This window comes from Oryzias latipes, chromosome 22 (genome assembly GCF_002234675.1).
Source record: "Oryzias latipes chromosome 22, ASM223467v1".
NCBI lineage: Eukaryota > Metazoa > Chordata > Actinopteri > Beloniformes > Adrianichthyidae > Oryzias > Oryzias latipes.
Window position 1 is genome coordinate 16161289 of NC_019880.2, and position 22031 is coordinate 16183319.

At 40.0% G+C, this 22031-nt stretch overlaps 1 protein-coding gene across 3 annotated transcripts in view; it reads right to left on the bottom strand.

The window, feature by feature from the left end:
* Positions 1-546: 546 nt before the first annotated feature.
* scaf8 (SR-related CTD associated factor 8) overlaps positions 547-22031 on the bottom strand; it is a 29389-nt gene continuing 7904 nt past the window's right edge. For all 3 annotated transcript variants that reach the window (XM_011490509.3, XM_020713675.1, XM_020713674.1), the window contains exons 3-20: positions 12708-12752; positions 12256-12417; positions 11241-11397; positions 11023-11150; positions 10529-10705; positions 10362-10441; positions 10116-10227; positions 9421-9552; positions 9206-9315; positions 7610-7803; positions 7411-7511; positions 7158-7271; positions 6879-7035; positions 6617-6747; positions 6323-6464; positions 5055-5102; positions 3712-3936; positions 547-3602 (exon numbers count right to left, since the gene is read on the bottom strand). In XM_011490509.3, the coding sequence (XP_011488811.1) occupies positions 1777-3602; positions 3712-3936; positions 5055-5102; positions 6323-6464; positions 6617-6747; positions 6879-7035; positions 7158-7271; positions 7411-7511; positions 7610-7803; positions 9206-9315; positions 9421-9552; positions 10116-10227; positions 10362-10441; positions 10529-10705; positions 11023-11150; positions 11241-11397; positions 12256-12417; positions 12708-12752 (4041 nt within the window). In that variant the 3' untranslated portion in view covers positions 547-1776. The remainder of the gene's footprint in view (positions 3603-3711; positions 3937-5054; positions 5103-6322; positions 6465-6616; positions 6748-6878; positions 7036-7157; positions 7272-7410; positions 7512-7609; positions 7804-9205; positions 9316-9420; positions 9553-10115; positions 10228-10361; positions 10442-10528; positions 10706-11022; positions 11151-11240; positions 11398-12255; positions 12418-12707; positions 12753-22031) is intronic.

The following is a 22031-nucleotide window of genomic DNA, read 5'->3' on the forward strand; positions in this document are numbered from 1 at the left end:
ACTTTTTAGGATTCAGCTAAAGTCCCACTCCGATCATCTTTCCATCTATTGTAAAAGCTTTTCCTGAGGTCTTTTCATTATAATTATACTGTTTAAAAAAAAACCCCAGCATCAAATCTTTTTTTTTTGGGACATAGTTTCAGAAGTGCAGGAGGGGGCGGGACTTTTGGAACAAAGCAACCCCTCCCCCCTTCCCCACCCCATTGGTAACAGCTGGGAGGTTATAGCCCGCCCATCATCTTTTTCTACGTAACAAAAATGCTTTTTTCAAAGGATATTTCTTCGTCTGCTCCTGATTCACAATTCTTTTTTTATTAATACTCAGATTTTTCTTAACATGTGTCCTCCGACTTAAAAAAAAAAGGCCAACAGAGCATGTTCAAAATCCATCGGAGTGGGTGTTTAAGGCTGCAAAGTTTAACATTTTTACATCCATGGATAAATCTAAAATATTTATGTTTAAAAAATCATTAGTTTGTGTGAAGAAAAGAAAATATCCTCCAATCAGCCTGCATTTGATTGATGACAATAACAGGCTAAGAAATCTTGATACACCTTCAACTTTTATTTAACATCACAGCTCCTGTGTTAGGACAAGCAGGCGGTGAATCTTCTAACAGTGAGTCTGAACAGAAAAACCACTACAAGTGAGGAGAAGGAAGGTCCGAACGCAGCCACAGGCCTGCATGCACTGACAGATGGGAGTACAAGAGTGCTTTTTCAACACATTACAGGCTATTTAGCCAGTGGGCTCGGTCTAAGCAGGTGGAGAACCACCTGAAACTGAGCCAATGTGCGTCACACACGGGGAGTTTGAAAGACAAATCAAATGTGAAAAACAACTACAACAAAAAAGGCACCAGTCACCCAGCAGAAAGCGAACGGGGTTTGAAGTCATCAGAAGCTAAAACCAACACGATTGCATCCAACAGAGAGCTCTGCGGATGGATGGAATAGCAGCATTGCAGCGAGTGTCGTGACAACACAAGTCTGTAAAGCAGTCTTATTTCTCCCCTGGTCCTGGGTCAGAAAACAGTCCTAAAGCATGTGTTTCAACAGACAGAGAATGTTTATTTCAAGCTAAAACAATAAGCAGCCAACATCAGAACACCCCCTGTTCAGTTACTCGATACTCCCTCTGGCATAGGATTTGCTGTTTGAGTTCAGTGTATAATTAGAAACAAATTACAGACATTTAATTAGGGTGTACAACATTTCAGGTTTTAATTAAATTCTAAAATCTTTTTTTTTTTTTTAGACTACAAGCAGCTGTTCTGGTCTGTATTGTAGGCCACTTGTTCTGCTTAGAAACAGAAAGCATTACTGGACATCATAAAAGCATCAGTTTAAAAGACAGAAATAGGGTGAGTATGCAGTCAAATCATCCTCGAACAGCCAGGAATTCAGATTCTCTTCCATAGGAAGGGCAAAGCTAATTTTCCCCAAATACACTTGTAACATTTTGGCAGGCAACTCAATAAAATGAACCAAGCTTTGTATTTTTTTTTAAATGGGTGGAGTAGTTTTACAGCTTAAAAAAGGAAAAAAGGAAAATAAAATACAAACAGAAAAGCCCTACCCATAAACCAGCTACGAAGCTCTGGGTTTAAAAACAGGGATATTTGTGAGATAAAATCATTTGTTTTTTGTTATGGAACAACAGGCGGTGTGAGTCATTATTCGTCATGTCCCGTGTTGTGGTGGTAGTTTTGCTGACATGAGTACAGAGAAGAAGAGACAACTTTACAAAATGATCTTTTACCTACTGAGTGATGATTATGTCCCCTCAGTGTCTGTGACAGAGTCTACCACAGGCTGACTCGGAGCTTCCTCCAAAGGCTCACTCTGTTCATTGTTTGGGTCCTTAGGAGGTGAAGCCTGCACTTGCTGTGGCTTCCTTTCACTCTCAGGGAGCAAACAATCACTGGCGTGAGGGGCGTTCGACGTGGGCTCAGCAACATTGGCGCTGCACCTTTCGGGTCCATTGACCCGCTGGGTGTGGGACGAATCCTCGTCATTCTGAGGGGATTCCTGCTTTTTCAGAAAGCGGGTGGGACTTTCACGAGGGCTCTCAGCTGCTGGGAGGGTCCCAGGTGAGTCTTGGGATGAAAGCGGCAGCAGGGGGGAGGCGTGGCTTATGGTCTCGTTGTCTGGAGAAGCAGAGGTCTTTGACGGGAGATGGGGTGGTGACTCTGAGGGTGGAAGGGTCTCTGGTTGAGGGGAGGACTCAGACTGGGGGGGGCGCTCAGGCAAAGGGCTTTGATCCTTCTCATCAGAGGACGGTTTGGGTGAATGGGTTACGGGGGCAGACTGTCCCACAGGTGTCTCAACCAAAGCGGGAGTTTCGGACTGCGGCATGGACACAGCTGCTTGGTTCTGTGCTGGAGGAGGAAGAGACTTTATTTGAACTTGAGGTGGGGGCTGATTCAGACTCAGAAGAGGGGGCTTGGCTTGAGCTTGGGACACCAATGGGGACTGGAACCGCTGCATATTTGGAGGGTTGATTTTGAGGGGGGTAAGCGGTTTGCCTTGGTTGAGTGTCAGGTTGGGGTTGATGGGAGGAGTGGGGAGCAGTGGAGTGGGCAGAGGAAGAAGAGGCGTCCAGCCTCCTCGCTCGCGTTCCCTGTCCCCCTCACGCTCTTTGTCGCGCTCGTGTTCCCTGGTGCGCTCTCTGCCACGGTCCCGGTCTCTGTCACGCTCTCGGTCCCTCTCGCGGCTCAAGCGGTTACCGTTCATCTCCCTCCTGAAGTCAAAGTCTCGCTCATCTCTATCTCTTTGCCTCTCCCACGGCCGTCTGCGGTCATCTAGGTCTTGATGCTCGCTGTCAAATGGGGCTGTGGGGCCACCACTACGGTTCCAGGGTGGTGGTGCCCCCACAGCTCCTCCTGTTCCCCCTGCTGTACCGGAACGGCCGTCGAAGCGATTGGGGAAGTTCTGTCCTGGTGTGGAGCGCTCATCCTGAAAGCCTTTTGGACCCCCTGGTGTTTGTGGGCCGCCTTGTATCCCATCTCGTTCATCAAAGTCCCCTCTGGTTTGGTTCCACCGACTGTCAGGAGTGAAGCCTGCAAGAGCCTGCAAACGGCCAGCTAAGCTGGATCTGGCCAGCTGACTTCCTGGGGTCTGTAGCAAGGGAGGCCTGCCTCCACCTCCTTGTCCTCCACCACCAAGGGGTTCCCTATGGTCTGGCGGCGGGGTGCGCAGTAAGCCAGTGCTCTGCTTTTCCACAGGAGGAAAGCGGTAGTCTTGGTCTTTGCCTTCATCTGCTCCAGAGGAGGATTCTGTTTCTGCTTTGGGTAAACTCTCATTGGTGAGGTTGGGGATTCTGTTGAATGGGTCCATGGGAGTGAAAGGGACCCTGGGGCGAGCCGGAGCCCGCAGAGAACCGTCTGAGATGCCGGGAGCTTGTTGGACTGGACCTGGCTGCATGAGGAGCGGGAAACGAGCAGCGTTCCCCGGCTGAAGGAGGTTAGGTCGCACATCCAGGGGCAACAGGCCGGGCATTCGCGGCCCACTCAGACCAGGCTGATGCAGAGGATGAGGAAGAGAAGCTGAAGGGTGCATGCCGAGCAGACCCATCCCACTGCGGACTGCATTCTGCATGCCTGGACACAGAAAACACAAAGTCATTTTCAAATTTGGCGTAGCATCAAGGATGAGGACAAACGTTCTTTTTCTCTCGTTTGACAGCATGCTAGATTTAGTTTGTTTTACCTTGAAGTGTTAGTTCTACTGCAGAGTCCATGCCCTCTGCAGGTGGTGCAGCTTTCTCAACTGCGGCTTGCTGACTCTGAACTCCTACTGGGTTGAAGACCCGAGCTCCAGGAATGGCCGAGGGCATGAAAGTACCAGGTAAAGTGGTGGTTGGAGGCATCATGGTGCTGAAAGATGCTTCTTTTACAGCTTCTTGTGTGGAAACTACTGTTGGCTGCACTAGAGCTAAGACATAAATAGGAGAAGCAAATAAATAAAACATTTAAGAAATGTACACAAATGTTTAAATCTATTAATAAAGCTTGGTTAGGGATAGTGTGACGATAACCGCATCACAGCACTTTTTTTTTGAAAGTTTTTTTTCTGCTTATGATGCGTACATGGAACTATAATAAACACATTAACCACATTCATCTTTGCTGATAATTTACTTTTTCTGCTAGTCCTGTGTTCAGACTTCAAGGGTTTCTGGGGGAAACCTTTTATTAGTGTTCTCCTTCACTCCCTGCGCATGGCTCTCACTCCCTCTACGCTGCACGCTCCCTCTACTTACACACACACACGCGCACAGTTTCAGAAGCACACACACATCCCCGTTCTACTACAGAAGTTTCCGTCTCTGGTAGAAATACGACAAATTTACTGGGTTCTAATTCTTCATTTCCATTACAAGCTGCGTGCGTTCTTGAGTGCGCGACACAGCCGCCCGCCAGATGATTTTGTGTGTGTGTGTGCGTGTGTGTGGGGGGGTATTACTGTTCTCCTTCACTCTGTAACACCAAACAGGAACGCGCACTGGTTTCGATGAATATCACTACATGTTTTGTTTGGGAACTATGTTGTTACGTGTCTGTATAAGCAAAGGCGGAGCCTCCTGCCCCGCGTTCTTCATGGGTGTCAGGCTTCATGGCTACCAGAAAGGTGACAAAGTGTCTGCAGTCTCGTTTATTACTGGGCAATAAATAATATTCTGAGAAGATGTCTGTACCAAAGAGCACAGGTGAAACTCGCGTGCAGCTCCAGAGCGGTCCGGTGCAAAAGAATCAGCACCCCCAACACGCGTGTGCGCGCTCCTTCCTTTTACACACGCAGGGCGCTGACACACACACATAGTCATTCTACAACACCTATATAGTTAGTTCATTAGTTAGAAAATATTTAGTTGTTACTGTAATTTGTTAATAAAGAATACAGCGTTGTAATTGTATTCATTTGCGCAGCGGCCGCCGAGGGATTTTGTGTTAACCGCGACACCGCGCCTCCTACTGGTTCATCACCGCGGTGATCAAAAATCCCACTCCGTCACAGCTCTAGTTAGGGGCAACCAAATGATTAGAACTTACATTGAGAAGCTGCAACCAGTCCCGCTGTCTGAGCGGCCTGCATGAAACCTACACACACGTAAACAAAAACAAACAAATAATTTAGTGTAAATAGACAAACTGTTTCATTTTTAAAGAATCTTAACACAACAGCTAAAGAAATCAATTAAAAAAAGAGCATAAAAAAAACTTTTTAAAAAGCTATAAACACAATAAAAACACCAGCAGGGCAGAGTTTGAACCTACATCAAATGTCTGTCTGTAGCATTAAGTTTTAAAATGAGTTTTAAAAAATAGACAATGAGGAAGCTTTTAGAAAGTCCGATAGTGAAAAAGCCTGGTTTTCCTCTGAGCTTCCTTTACATCGTGGGGCAATGCGGCTTCTCTTATGCAGACCAATCAGAATGTGAGCAGCAGCATCCTGGACCACTTAGAAATGCCAAAGGGATGACTGGCTGACTCCAAAATAAAAACAAGATACAGTAAAGCCGATTCCTGATGAAGGAGTAAATTCATGTCTCAAAACGCTGCTATAGGGCTGCACGATATGAGGAAAACTCGCGATATGCGATATTGGTGATTAATATTGCGATAACGATAATTTGCGGTATATAAACAAATATCAAACCAACCAAAAAAATAATTTCCATTTCAATGCAACAGTATAAAAATTATACTCCAAATGACCCTTGTCGACATAGGAGGCAAACATAAAAGGGCTCATCTGATTGATCAACAGCGTAAACGGGTCCTTCTGATTGGTTAAATGCATGAAGGGATTTATTTCATTTATTCAACATTTCAAGCTGCCATGAGTTTGTTTTAGCACATTTAACCCTTGTGCTATCTTAGATGACCCCCCCCCCCCCCCTCCATTGACGTGTTCTCCCTACCATGATAAAGGTGGAAAGATTTCATGTAATCCATGGACACCAGTGAAGATCACAAATCATTGAAGAAAAAAGGTTCAGAGTACTGTCTAGTGGGTCTAGATGACCCCACTCCCAACGTTAAAGTGCCTAGGATAGCACAAGGGTCAAGGTAAACATTTATTGCGATTTTCGCCGTCTCTTGCGGTATGCATATTGCACAGCTTGATGTCGCGATAACGATAAATTTGCGGTATATTGTGCAGGCCTACGCTGCTATGATAAGAAAGGCTTCACCGTCACCTGGACTTTTGCCACGTAGCTAATTTAACGCTTCCGTTTAAAATCAATGTCTGTTTTCATCCTGAGCTTTGACAGTTTGTTTCTCATCTAGAGCCAAAAGACCACATGGCTGCTTACCTGGTGGGGGCTGTGAGGCGTTAAAGGCAGGCCTCATGAATGGTGGTGGCGGCCCATATCCGGGCGGTGGTATGCCCATGTTGACAGGGAAAGAGGGAGGTACCAAACCCACAGCACTGGGAACTGCCTGGGGAACTGGTAACTGCATGAGAGAAGGCACATTAATGATACTCATATAAATATAGAAATATCACAATATACTAGCGTGGGAAATAACACGGAGTTGCAATTGGTCCTTTTTTTTCAAAACTTTAAACATTATATAATAAGGTTTTTGCAGATGTTGCTCTGTACCTGGACAGGCATCATGGTGACCTGATGGCTGTAGGTCTCAGTCTGGGTGTTGGATGTCGCTGGGCTCTCAGCACTTACTGGCTGATTTGCAGCTTCCTTGGCTGGTTCAGAGGTCTTGGCTGCTTCCCATTCTGCAACCCCAAAAAATATTTTTTTAATAAGATTAAATGTAAGTTTTAGAATAGCAGCAATACGTTCTTTCATCAAACAAGCACTTTTTGTTCTGCAAAATTGTAGATCTGAAAGAAATGTGTATTTTTACCTTCATTGACAGTCTCTTGGTCAATTATTCCTCCCTCTGCAAACCCATCCAAGTCATCCACTTTAACTTTTTCCCATGGTATGTAGGTGACTCCTAAATCAACGTCCCAGAACTGCTTGTATTCCTGCTTTACGCCTTTGTTCAGAGCCCATGCAATCTGAAACAAATTTGCAAACACAACATTTTTAAATCCTTTTAGTTCAGGTTCTACTAAATAAAGACCATGGTTAAACTGAATTTGATAAAAAAAACAATTGAAAAAAAACAAAACATAAAGACCTTGATGATTTTGGAGCTTATTTTGAAAGAGCCTGTGCTGAGTTTCTGACGAGCCCGGTATGCATCCTGTCTGTGGACCATGCAGATGTAGGCACAGCCCCTGGGGGGGATCATCTGCAAAAAGACCGTTAGTATCAGACGTTGTAAAACGCAAAAGATCAACACAGCAGGGAATACTAAATGTCCTGCATGAACACGGACAGCTTCCATTGAATGTGATGTAGTGGGATACCTTAAGCGCGGCTTTACTCACATTGATGGACTCAATCTGGCCAAACTCTTCAAACAGGTTTGTCAGATCTTGCTGAGTGGCCTTTTTGTCCACCTGTCCAACCCACAAGGTTGTGCTGCACACTAGATAAGGAAAACAAACATAGAATTGGTCCATATGCTTGAAAGTACAGAATACTAAAAGATTTGAGTTACATTGACTCATAAAAATGTCACTTCACCACTTAAAGTCTTGGATCGTATGGGAGGCAACCCCTTCTTCTGACGCTCCTTCTCTCGTTCTCGAGCCCGTCGTTCACTTGAATAAGATCTCGACGACTTCCTCTTGCGATCTCTGGAGCGTGAGCGGGACCGCTTACGGTGTTTGCGTTTACGTGAGCCTGAACGAGACCGGGACCTTCTTCTTTTAGGTGACCTGTAAGAAGCCTTCTGTTATACTAAATTCAAAGGCACACACTGGCTTGCAGAGACGATCAAAATCAGAATAAACTAAAAACATCCTAACAGCTAAAGCAGGGCTGCTCATTCCTGGTCCTCGAAATCTACCACCCTGCCCGTTTTCCAGCTCTCCCTGCACTGCTTGCTGCTGAGTACCTGGACCAGGTGTGTTCATTCAATCAGCATTTGGAGACATGTGATTGAGCTAATCAGCAGCTAGCAGGGCTTGGAGATCTGAAAAGCATGTAGGATGGTAGACAGCGTTAGAAATAAAGAAAAAAAAATGGTTGTCTGGCAAGTAATATTTGGTTGTCCTCCCCAATTTTTGGTTTTCCTTCTATACCAATATTCAACAGCAACGAAAGCTTCTCAGATGTCCGTACTTGCATCTTTATTTCTTCTATACCTCTAATATCAACTGCCTCTTATGATGGACATTTAAAAAACTCTTTAAATATTAACAACAAACATTTTACTAAATATTGAAGCATCTGGTTACACAAAGTATTGCCAAAAACCTGAAACTAATATCTTTATAACTAGTATCTTTACACAGATTTAAATATATTGGTTCTTTTTTTTCTTTGGTCTTGATAATTGTTGCTTAAAGAATCTAAAATACAAAGACTGTTGTAAAAATTTAGAATATCATATCAATCCCATGGAAAAACCTTTTTTTTCAGCTCATGTCAGTCTGTTCTGTTATAAGTGAAAGTTAGTCTTTTATGAATGTGCTTTAAATCTTCTGTTAATGGGCTGATTATTTTGAATGTGTTTTTGGAGACCTCTAACAGTTGCGCCAGGTACTGTTGTTCAACACATTTATTTGAATAATCTTTATTGAAAAGTGCACATGTAGAAACAGAAAGGATTCGCTAGCATGCACGCACTTCGTTTGTCAGTGGAAAGGATGTGCTGCATATGACTCAATTCAGAGGTTGCCAAAAATTATAGTCGAAAAATACCAAAATGTTGAATAAAAGACCAGGTTGTCACATGGACAACCATCAGGTTCATTTTGGTTGTCTTCCGTGAAATCTGGTTGTCTCGGACAACAGGATAACCACTTATTTCGAACGCTGGTAGATCTTGAGGACCAGGAATGAGCAGCTCTGATCTAAAGGCTCCTACACTAACAAGAAATACAGCATTAAAAATATTAACAACTTATTTTTTTGAATTCAATTAATCCCAGTCAAGATTTTGGATAAATGGATAAATTTCCTTTTATATTTATGTTGCCAAGAAACTTTCTCAAAAGGAAGTATAAAATCAAAAAGTATTTTAGGACTTCTTAAGAAAACACTTTTCCAACAACAAGTCTTGCAGAAAAGAGAGCAAGTTAATTTACAATAAGAAGGAATCTAAGACAAACTGACCTGGAGCGTGACCTAGAACGCGTTCTGGACCGTGTGCTTAAAGCTTTCTTATCATCTGCTTCAAACATGTCCTCCTCCATTCCGTCAGGACCCTCGTCCAGATCCATGTCCTATAAAGACACAAGTCCCTCAGTGAAAAGCAGCAACTACAACCATTCTTCAGCTCAGTAAAAAACAAGTATTAAAACTTGTTTAAGGGAAATTGGCATAAATACCTGCTGCTGGTTGTCTATGGAATCATCAATCTTGTTTTCTTGGTCAGGCGGCTGAGGCTGGCTGCTGTTCTGTGACGCTGTAACAGAGTTCTCTTGGCAAAAGATTGAGTCCTGTGCCTCTATGCTCATGGCCTGCTTGGACAAAAAAAACAACATCTTAGCTCATCATTCATCATTTCATTGTTGGTTTATACATAAAGCACCTTCCACCAGCAGCCAAGGAGGCCCAAAGTGCTGGACACATGGAGAACAAAACATAGCATAATCATAAAACATAAAAGAATAAAAAGCACAAAACCAAATTACAACATTGTAGAGACATCAATAGAATAGAATAAAAAACATGAAGCCAAAGCTCAAGCTAAGCTTGTGTTCTTAAAAACAGCTTCATGACATAGTTGACCAAAATAAGTGTTAATGCTGTGTTAAAAACCATTAAATAATCATTTAATGATTTAAAAGAGAAAATAAGGCTGTAAACATTAAAATTATTTTTCTCTTCCTTTTATTTTCTAAATTACTTAAAAGCTTTCAAATATGATTAAAATATAAACTGTCCACTTTGAATGTTATGGGGACCTGATGCTTGAAGATCTGACACACCCTAAATGTTCCACTTAGGTGAAGAAGAAAGCACTTCAGGAATTCTTCTTTTTATCTGAACCCAAATGTTTCAAAATGATCCAAAGATTCACCTTCTGCTGGTGCTCTAGCAGCTGCTTCTGAAACTGCTCCAGGTTTTGCTGCTGCAGCTGCTCGGCCAGTTGATGGAACAGTGAACTGTTAATGGGTTCTGACACCATGGGCCTAGGAAAGGTCAACAGCCTGATTATACAAAATCTGAATATTCACACAGTTAGCAGAAACAAAGAATTTGGATCACAAATTAAAAAAACATAAATACAAAAAGGAAAGGTTATTATAAACTAAAAGAAACATACATCTGAGACGACGATGTCTCCTTTTTTGATTCTTCACTGCGTTCGGAATCATTTCCAAAATCAAAAGGGCCCAAGAGTTTCTGCAACAAATAAAAAAATAAAATATTATCCTCATGATAACAATGAAAGAACACAAAAGTATAGGGTTGTAGTGAATGTAGCCTTACCTTATTAAAAGAGGAGACCCTCTGCTCCAGGGGATTGAGGCTGTTAGCAGTAGCAGCAGCAGTGAGCTGAGCTGTCAGAGCTTGCAGCTGCACTACAAGGCCAGCATCCAGAGCTTGCAGCAGGGACGGCTGGGGCTTCTGATGCTGCATCTGCAAACTCTGCACCAGCTGCTGAAGCTGCAACATGTAACAGCATTCAAACATTTACGTCACTAAATCCAAATGTTTCAACGAAATAAAAGCTGGCTAATAAAACACAGAGAAGGTGTACTAAAAACATTATTAGTCACACAATTCTGTTTTAGACTCATCAAAACACATCAAAATGATCATAATATATATATTTTCCTTTTATTGTTTGGCATTGTATATAACGGTTTAGTTCATTAAAAGGAGACATTCCCAATAATCAACACAACAAAATAAAGCCCTGATATGTGACAATAGAAAAAACAGCAGTAGCTGAGATACTGGGTAGTGTCTGGCTCACTGACCTGCTGTCCCTGAGGACTTTGTAAGATTTGAGCAACAGCAGCCACAGTATCAGTGTTTGTAATCTGTGATGCCCAGTCAGGCAGGCCCTGGACAATGTTTGCAGGAGTGGCGGGTGTGGCTGGGGTGCCTGAGTGGAAGAGCACAGAAACAACAGAAACAAAGTGGTTAACCACACTCAGCAAAGGCACAGAATATACTCAGAGGGGGTTGTACTGACCAGGTGTAGTGTTATTGACAGGCGCTGCGCTGCTGGGCAGGACAGGTGTGGTGCTGGGAGGAGGAATCCCTGCGGCCATGTCCAAAAGAGGCTGGATTATGTCACTCTTGAAGACTGCATTCTTTTGCCACAGGTTAAGGACTCGCACAATCTTACTCTGCAAAGGCCAGAAGGATGCAAAAATAAATGCAAAGCAGCAGTAAAATTAAGCTTTGGATACTTTTAGGTTTGAATGGAAAGTCCGGAGCTTGTTTATAGGGGTCAAGTTCTTGTAATTAATACTTTTTTGCTTAGTTTATGTTAGACAGTGGGCGTTTGCTGAAACCAGAATACCATCCTGTAATTGATTTCTTTTGTAATAGATACAGGCCCATAACATGTCCACAAAGTGACAAATAATCACCCCCACTTGCACCCACTAGAGCAGGGGTGTCAAACTCATTTTCACCGAGGGCCACATCACCATTGTGGTTGTACTCAAAGGGCCAGATATAACTTATACATGTAACTAATGTAATGAAAAATAAATGTAACCCCTCTTTAATTTTAAATATCTCATCATTTATTTATTATAACTTTTTAAAGTGACAATTACAGTTGCATAGAAAACACGTTTACTTGTTATTCTAGTATAAATCCTTTAAATTTGATTCTGTCAGGATAGATTATATGACAGTGTTTAAGTGCTAATGTATAGTTGCCCAATCCGATATTTCAAGTCCAGTTCCACTTAGATATGAATAAATTAAATGATTTTCTATTTTAAGAAACTAAAAACGTTTATGTTCTCGTGGGCCACATAAAATGATATTTGCGGGCCACATTTGGCCCGCGGGCCTTGAGTTTGACACATGTGCACTAGAGGTACATATGCAAAACCATCAGACTAACAAAATATTAAGGGATTCTGGGAAAATGCATGATCAAAGCAGCCCATCACTTGGATGAATTTGTATCAAACAACAACAGGAAAAAACAAAGAGAAATTGAAAACAGCAACTAAAACCTGTCTCACCTTGTCATCTGAAGGGCAGCGGTACAAGTGCTGGAACGTCAGAATAATATTCTTGCTGAAGCGAGGTGCAAAAACATCCTTCTCTGTGCCAAACTGGTGACGAGACTGCCTGACGATGGAGTCGATCACATACAGGCCTGGGACTTTGTATTCGGGCTTGCACTGGCAAAGAAAAAGGTGTGAGCTGTAAATACCCTCAAAGCTGCCTATAAACTACTTTTTTTACTTAAAATATTCCAAGGTGTTGTGGAGAAAATATGGCCACAATTATAGATTTCAAGTAGCTAAAATAAATGTATACAAAGTAAGAATTAGAAAGTGAAGTCACAAGGAATTTTCCAGATTCATACACATGGGACTTAAACTTAATGAGAAAAAAGTGATGTGGAATTTTTCAATTTCATACAAGTTGCAAAAGCTCTCAAACCATCTTGTATGATAATATGAAATACCTTTTGAATGAACTTCTCCACACTCTGGACAACATGCTTGTAGAACTGAAAAAAAGAAAAAACAAACAACTTGTTTGACAAAATGGATTTCAGAGCAAACAGCAGAAAAAAGTTGTACAGCAGGAGATCTGTGCAGCAAAAACAAAATGAGGGAAATATAAAAAGAAAAATGTGGATACCAAATTTATTAAACAGAAGTGGAAAACATCAATGTGCAGGACAGGTGCACACATTTCAAAAAGATTTAAGCAACATTAGTGATATACTTTACCGATAAATGGATGGGTAAAAATAATGTTTTTGACAATTTTAACAAAAATGTTGGTAGCACCTTATATTTTGGAAAACTTTGAAATGTTGTTGTTTATTGGTTTCTTGTGCTGTTTAGATTTTTTTTCTTTTAAGACAAGCATCATTTCTGCCAGTAGATGGAGTCAAACTACAGGAGTTAAGCTGCCTTCACATTATTGAGATTTTTTTAGTATATTAGATTAGGTAACATAGTATGAAGCCCAGAGGCACTGAAGCCTAAACCAAACTTCAGTTTAAGAAAAATAGAGAACATCGAAGTTTTTGCTAGATGAATCTTAACAGACGTTAAAGTGGAGTTCTTAGTGATCAAAGTACAACTGCGTGGTAACAAGGCTGGAGATATAACACGAAAAAGGTCTTTGTAACTTTTAACACATGTCTGGTCTCTGTAACAATCTGGGAAACCAAGGTTAAAGACATAAAGAATAATGGAAACTCTGAATATCTGCATGATGGTATCAAAAAGAAACTTGGGAATCCTAAGTGGGCAAATCACCAAAAGAATTTTCCTTTAGTTGTAAAAAAAAAGACCCATCAATTTTCAGTTAAACTGTTGTGTTTATAATAGGAGTGTTAATGACAACTTCCTTTCAAATCTTTCAGGCTGTCAGAATGAGCAGGATAGTACATTTTTTGAGAATGTATTCCAGGCTATGAACATGGAACCACAAGTCTTTTAAGAAGATAAACAAAACAACACAGGAAACGCAGCTTTAACTTTAACATGTAGGCTTTGAAAAACAGTTGTTCAGCTAGTGAAAACCCAAATTTCTCGTTCTTCTGCAAAACTGTTTTTTTTTAATTTAGTGTAAACAGATAAGATCTGATTTGTGCTTTTTAATATAAAATCTTCAAAATATTGCTCATTGTCATTAGCAACTGTGGAAACTAGAAAGATCTTTTCTGGCTTTTCAGTCATTGTAACAGGATTTTCTTTTTAAATAAACAAATGTCTTCTTTTTACAGACTAATGTTTTATAACTCATGCTGTCAACCACAATCCAAGAGCTTTGGTTCCAACCTCCTACTAAGGAGAAGAGGATTTATACGACGGAGTATTAGGGCCACCAAAAAAAAAAAAGAGTAAAATTACGAGTTTTTATCTCCTAAATTTATGAGATAAAAACTTGTAAATTTATGAGAAAAAACTCGTAATTTTACAAGATTTTAAGTCGTAAATTTATGAGAAAAAAACTCGTAAATTTACGATATTAAGTGGAAGTGAGCATGCAGAGCAGCACGCCGCGCAGCAACAGAGCATACCGACTAAACTTTGTTGAACAGGTGAGCTGAATGAGCTTGAACGTTCCAAATATCTGGAAGCTCATTTGTTTGATTTACAATTTATTAAAGTTTTATTTATTGATGGTTGGTTTGCAGGATCCCTGCAGCCCGATGAAGCCATCCGTGTCCCTGCAGCTTTCCACTTCAATCCTTTCTTCCTCCACCAAAAACAAGATCTCTACGTTTGTGTGACGCTTCCGTCTGAGAAGGCGGATCACTTTTTTTGGCATTTTCAACGTTCTAATGCTAATATAATAGACTATTTTCATTCATCTTTGTTGTTTGATGATATAACGGGACGTTTACCTTCCGCATTGGTGTTCGGATCTGATGACAGGTTCATGACGTAAGGTGACAGATGAACTTCAGGGTTTGTGAATGAAAAGGAGAATAAAGGCTGCAGCGATCCTCTGCACCCAAACGTGTCTCTTAGCTCCTTGTTTTACATATGAAACTCCGCTTTACTGACACTGAACCCCGGAAAACCGCCTCTACTGACAATAATCTGATTTTGAGTCGCCAAAGGTTCAGAATCTCTTTGTTTTAAACCTATAATAAACCTGGAAATAAAGCTTCACAAAAGGCTCCAAATCTTTCATCTTCAAGCGATGCTCCGATGAACGGACAACTTCGGTTCGGTAACCACTCGACTCCTTGTTAATCTATGACTTTTTTCTCGTAAATTTACGAAATAAAATGTCGTAATTTTACTTTTTTTTTTTTTTTTTGGTGGCCCTAATACTCCGTCGTAGATTTAGCTTAAACACAACATTTTTATTTATTTTAGCAAAGTTACCATCCATAGAAACAGAGGTAAATGAGCAGACACAGCAAAGCAGAGTGCTCTCAGAGGCAGTGCTTCCTTTACTGAAAGTTTTAGTGCTGCTCCTTATTGGCCACTTCTACATATGTGAGCTACAAATCCACAACATCAGCGACATCAGCTTAATGAAGACTTTTGCCTCTCTGTTCATCAGATATTTGCCTCTGAGTTGTGGGCGGGGCTGTTGGTGCAAAGCCAGCCGTTCTATCATCCATTTGTTTACACTTTCTTCCTGCTATAAAAATCAGCAAAAGACAGTCTTTGTCAGTCTCATTTTTGTTGGCTAATTATCTGCTTTTTAGGGAGGAGGCTCCAAAGAATGTTTTGGACTGAGTCACCCTGAAGATCCTGGGAGTTGACACGAAAGAGTTTTTACTCAAGCAACAAGAAAAAGGAAAGACCCCAGTGGTCTTTTAATTATGATTATGCTGTTTTTACCCTAAATTAAGAAAAAAAATGGCGAGCAATATCTGAGCTAGGCCAGCCGTACAGTTTTGAGCCAGACGCCAGCCCAGGCGAGGAAAATGAAGCCGTACAAGGATTTAGTCGTCTGTGTGGATACATCGGAACAGAGCAGAGTAGGGAGCTTGTGGCCTTCCGATTGCAGCTTCTATGTCATAGCTACAAGTAGAGCCTTGACGGTGTGGGATTTTTGATCACCACGGTGATGAACCAGGAGGGGGGCGCGGCGTCGCGGTTAACCCCCCCGAAAAACACAAAATCCCCCAGCGGCTGGGTCTCAAATGAATACAATTACAACGCATTATTCTGTCGCGCTTGTAATGGAAATAAATACAATGGAAATGAATAATTAGAACGCAGTAAATTTGTCGTATTTCCTCGCAGACGGAAACTTCTGTTGTAGAATGGGGATGTGTGCTTCAGAAACTGTGCGTGTGTGTGTGTGTAAGTAGAGGGAGCGGGCAGTGTAGAGGGCATGAGAGCCGCGCGCAGGGAGTGAAGGAGAACAGTAATAAAAGTTTCCCCCCCAGAAACCCTTGAAGTCTGAACCCAGGAGTAGCAGAAAAAGTAAATTATCAGCAAAGATGAATGTGTTTAATGTGTTTCTTATAGTTCCAATCATGTAAAACTTTCAACAACAAAAAAAACCTTTAAAGAAAAAAATGTAATCACCGCGTTTATGACAGCACCGCGGGGATGGGGTTGTCATCACACCCCTAGCTACAAGCATTTGGTCATGATTCACAACTAAATAAAGAAAAACTCAGAAATGCAAACTTGAGCTTCTTTTTCTTTATCCTCCATCATCAGAAAAATGCCACAAGAACATGTTAAAAGCACCATAAACACAATTTTCCATTGGAGTTGTTCTCCAAGTGGTCTGTTCAATGTGTCACACAATGTTTAAAGCCAAATAAAGTAAAAGCAAGTTTCTTTTTTTTTTTTTTAAGTATATTTTTGTTTCTTTAAAGCAGACTACATTTTAAGCATTAAAATATTTTAAAACATTAGCTTGTATTTCTAAAGTGAAAACAACTACATAATAGTATAATAGTATTATAGTGTACAACTCATCTACATACTAAAAATATTTTTTAAATAGCTTATGCCAGTAAGTTAGTTTTTAGGAACAGTAAATATAGTCATTTTAGTGTTTTTTCCCATCAACAATTAAAGATGTATCTCAACATGTCTAGACACATTTGCTTACATATTTTACATTTTTAGGTTAGATTTGTACGTCAACAACTACTGAAATTTTCATAAAATTGATCAAAGGACAGTGATAATTAAATGCCTGACAACATTTTGTCTCTTGTTAGAATGAGCAACAAAGCGGATATTTTCCAAATGTGAATTGATGTCTTTGTAAATATGTTGACCTGGTACACTGAAATATGAAATATGTGCATTTTTTATATCAAGTCAGACATTTAAAACTTACTTGCAGGATTACCTTACACTTCAACTACAGAACAATACAAATTATGGGATTAATTGGAAAACTAATAAAGTGCCATGCATGTAAACATTTTAGTACATTGGTTTTCTACAAATATGAAATGATAGGCTACATCACTAACCTATCAACTGAAAAAAAAGAAAAAAGTTTAAACATATAAAATGCACTGAAAGGACATTTGATTTAGATTGTAGCTGATCAGATACCTTAGTGTAAAATCTAATGTTCAACCCTGCTATGATAGGGATGCATCAAGTTCAAACTAACATGTCACAGAAAGGGCATGTGAGACTGGAGACTGAAAGTTACAATGAAAACCCATCTATGAAAAAGAGCCCCTTCAAAACAGTCCTTAACAGAACTGCTCCCTTAGGAGTCCCTTCTCTGTAATAAAAGCATAACATGTTCATCAAACTCTCCAAAGTGTGGCAACATGACATCATGGTCGACAACAGTAGCATTTGATTGGAAGATTTTTGTAAGTAAATAATGTTGTCCAAGAAGGGGGTGTAATGTTACACTATAAAAATAAAAATATATTTTTAAAGTTGTAAATGCCAAGCTAGAATCATGTTTAAGATAGTTCAATGTTAGCTGTAATTTAAGCCCTTTTCCTTGGCTGCATTCATAGTTGAATACTTTATTTATTTGTCATGGAAGAGGCCAAAATTCTGTCTTTAAAAAGTTGTTGTGGAGGACATAGCATTTCAATCAAGACTATAGACACAGTTAGCAGCACTACAAACTCCATCTACTCTATCCTCAGAAAGTTCAGCAACCTGGTGATGGGACATGAAGGCCCCTCTGCCTTTGCTTTCTGATTTGACATGAAGGTGTCTTTCTTTGATAGAATCATCCACACATTTTTTACTGTTGGGATATTATAAGCCAGAAAAGGGCTTATCTATCTCTCGAAAAAGCAGACATACTGAACTTTATGCAGAACTGCTGAAATAATCCAAACTGCTTCCTTTTATAATTGCTTTATGGTATATTGGTTTATGTCTGTGAAAAGAATAGGAACATCTAGAAAAAAAAATCAATATTAATCTAGAAAACATACCCCCCCCCCCAATAAATGTATTTCTAAATGCATTTCTTGAAATCTGTACATTTAACAATAATTACTCAGAAGCCAGTCTCAAAAAATGTCAAAGTTATGTCAAATTTTGAATAGGTTATCTAAACATGGTATTTAATATCCATCCTTTTTTATGTTCAATTTATGAATATATTTCTACAAACAATAGCTTGATGTACATTGTTCCCTTACTAAACTGATGCGGTCTCGCTGTATTGTGGATTTTTTTCAGTGGGATTTTGCAAGCTGTGTATGTTGTACAGTGTACAGTATTCTGTGTATTGATAGGCTGAACATTTTGTCAGTCAATCTCTTTGTTGTGTTTCCTGAACAGAGTACGTTCATCTTACATAAATCTTCAGCTGCCAGCAGACCTTTGTTTTCATTCCACAATACTGGACTTATTTGAGAGTTTAAACAAGAGAGCAAATGTAAAAATGTTAACGTTTGTTAGTAAAAAGTGTATGAAGTGTGTATTGAGGGCTTTTACGGTCTTAAAACATCTTTCATCCTAATTCGTAGATTACCCCTATCACGGGTTATCTATGGAACGTATCCTCTGCAGTGAATGAGGGTAGACAGTGTTTAAAGCTGGTTTCTTTTATTAAGATCTCGAGCTAAACATTTACGTGTTTGTTAATTGCTATCTTCTCTTTCTTTGTTTTTGAGGGGTCGCCACAGCAAATCATCTGTCTCCATCTGACTCTACTGTATCCTCTTCCTACCCCCGTTTGCCACCTGCCTCTAAAGAACAAAACAAGCTTGCCTTTGTTTCCACTGAGCGGTACGGAACAGTGCGGTTTAGAATGGTCCAGGTAATTCAGGTGAGCGTTTCCACTCAAAGTTGGACCATCAAGGCGTATGCAGAGTTAAGTTAACAACAACATTGGAGGTCATCCAGCAGCTCAAGTTTTTGCTGTTTGGATTTTGGTATTTCATTAAAGGTTGTTTGAGAGAAGATTCCGGCAGCTAAGAGAAATTCAGCCGCTTTCTTGGAGCTTTCTTTTATAGTAATGACCTTCAGTCAATCAACAGGGTTCAATAGTAGCTCCGCCCTTACCGGTCCGTTCCATTTTTCTATGGACCTACAACTAACAGGGACCCAAAATGGTAGGATTTGGTCTGGTTTAGTGGATTCATTTTAAAATGGAAATGCTCAAAATACCGGACTGGTCTGGACCGTACCATACCGCTCAGTGGAAACAAGGCATAATAACCAATTTAAAAATGATATCCAACTTCAGGACTTTGATGAACTAGAAGGGACCTGGTTTTGTCTTAAAGTATACCAAGGTCCAACGTTGTACAAGCTATAGAAAACAGGATGTCTGTCCCTTTCATAAATAGAGATATCACAATGCAAAATGACCTTCTTCTGAAGGCTATTTATTACTGCGTGTGCTCCTCACTTTTGTGGAGGTGCCCATGTTGGTTTTTCACGTTGATGATCCTTGTTTGTGTGAAAGATTGTTTTTCCATCCCTGACCAGTTTTATTAACATTTTGAAAAACTACATATTTAATTTATGAAAATAAAGACAGAAAGGGGAATTACCTCAATAAAATCATGCTACTGAACTACTAAAAAAGAGGGACATTTTACCAATGTGGAAGATAATCCCATCAACATTTTACTGCATGTAGGGCAGTGTTTTTCAACCAGTGTGCCGCGGCACACTAGTGTGCCGTGGGAGATGGTCAAGTGTGCCGTGGAGAAATTGCCCTCATTAATCATTCACTGATCTAAAAACATTTCCCATCTCCAGGATATCAGCTCTTTGTTCATCCAAACAGGCCCTAATAAAACACTGAGTAGTTAGGAATATAAAAGATCTTAAAATGACTTTTTCTTTGTTTTTATTTAATTCTATTAAAGAAATTTTGATAAGAATGACGGTACTGCGAGTTAGCTGCAGCTATGACAGTTTGCGGAAAAGTCCCGTCCCTTTAACTGTCTCCACCAATCATTCTTGAAGGCTTAATCACATGTCATCAGTCTGACCAATCAGAAGTGCTTAAAGTCTTCACTTTCTTGTTCTTAATTCTGCTGATAAAGTCGCTCAGTTCTAACAAAAATACCAGCTAAAGCTCTTCTTTAGCGGTGTAGCTTTCCACAGAGTCCGGTGTCAGACCGTGAAACAAGTGGACAATACAATGAAGCTCATTGATGCGAGTCTTTCTGCAAGTTTTCGGCAGTTTTCACACTACATCTCCCATGATGCATTGGCTTAAAGGGCCAGTGCACAATGAGTTGTCCTTGCGAAACGCCTTGAAACCCGAACAAACAAACAGTTTCTAAATTTTCTAATTTAACTTTCATTTCATCTCTTAGAAAAAAACAGCCGCAACTTCCTGCTTTTCCGGCCACAATTATCACAAAAATGCACGTGAGATTGCGGGCGGGGCTGTCGATCAATACAGACCATGAATTTCTGTTTTTTTTTTTTTTTTGGATGCTGGTGTGCCGCGGGATTTTTGTCAAGGTTAAAGTGTGCCGTGGCTCAAAAAAGGTTGAAAAACACTGATGTAGGGCATGGGCTAAAAACAACACCCTATTTTCTGTTAGAAAAGACATATTTGATTTGCTTCTTTTCAAGTGCATTTAGATAGATAGATGATGACTTTATTATTTCTAACTATTTTAAGGAGATAATTGAAACGTGTATTTTTCATGTATTATATATGATTGCAATTTAACTTCCCTGTGAAAAACTGTGCTCCATATATGAGCAGGAGTTGGGCAGCCCTCGAGCAAATACTGACAAGCAAACTGAGTGCAAGTATGCCACACATCCTGCCATGTAGGAACAACTAGCACCCCAGGTGGTAGCAGTGCCAGACTGCCAGCATAGATTAACATGATCAATATTTCCCTGAACTGAGTAACAATCCTGTGTGGGTAATGGGTAAAAGTCAATCACAGATCAAAGTCTGCAGCCACCTCATGTACAACTCTGGAGACATGGAAAGTAAGGATGTCTTTGGGACACATCTGAGCACTAAGCTTTTTAAATTAAGCTCTGGAGACACTTCACTATACAGATTTCAGCTATGCTCCCAATTCTGAGCCACGATAAAAAGAATGCTCTTCCTAAAAGAAACTTATAATGCATTTTTAAGAAAAACAGCTGTGCTCTTCACTAAACAGAGTAGTCAGTATAACACTTCTAAAGTCATTACAATACAGTTGAGAATCGGAATTGGCCATTAAAATACTTCTAAGTGCTTTTTAGTTTAAAAAAGGTTAACCTTAGTGTCAGGAAATCAAATTACAAGAACAAAAAAATGTAATGTTTGTGCTACTGTTTAAATCTGTATCAGTTTCAAAGAATAACTAAATAAAAATGCAGTTATTCACTCTCAGACCAACAGAATTGACCATAATATATATTAAGTTAAAACAACATGTACAAGCAAAAACTGCATTAAACTGTATAGCAAAGTAACATTCATCTAGAATCTGATAATCATTTAGTCTGACAAAATGTTTGACTTTCTCTGTAGAGGACATTTAAGTATCAAAAATTGTTGTATTTTATTTAAAAAATGTACCATTAAGGATTATCTTGTTAAAAGAAATTGGATAGTTCTCTACAATATATTTGCATGAGATTTTTTAAATTTAACATGAGATTGCTGAATTTGATGACATCCTTAGTTAAAGAATAAATAAGTGCGTACACATTTTGGACGGCTGAGAATCCAGTTTAATTGAGGAGTGAAATTTATCATCTCTCATCATTCTTCAGCTGGAGGAACGACTAAAACCTATAAGAGCTTGATAGAGCAGGGATAAGCAGAGTCACTATGCAGCCTTTGCTTCACTTTGGAGTCTTTCTAGGCACTACCAGCAGCATCTTTAACATCAGCTGTATTTTTAACACCCATCCCTTGGCACCAC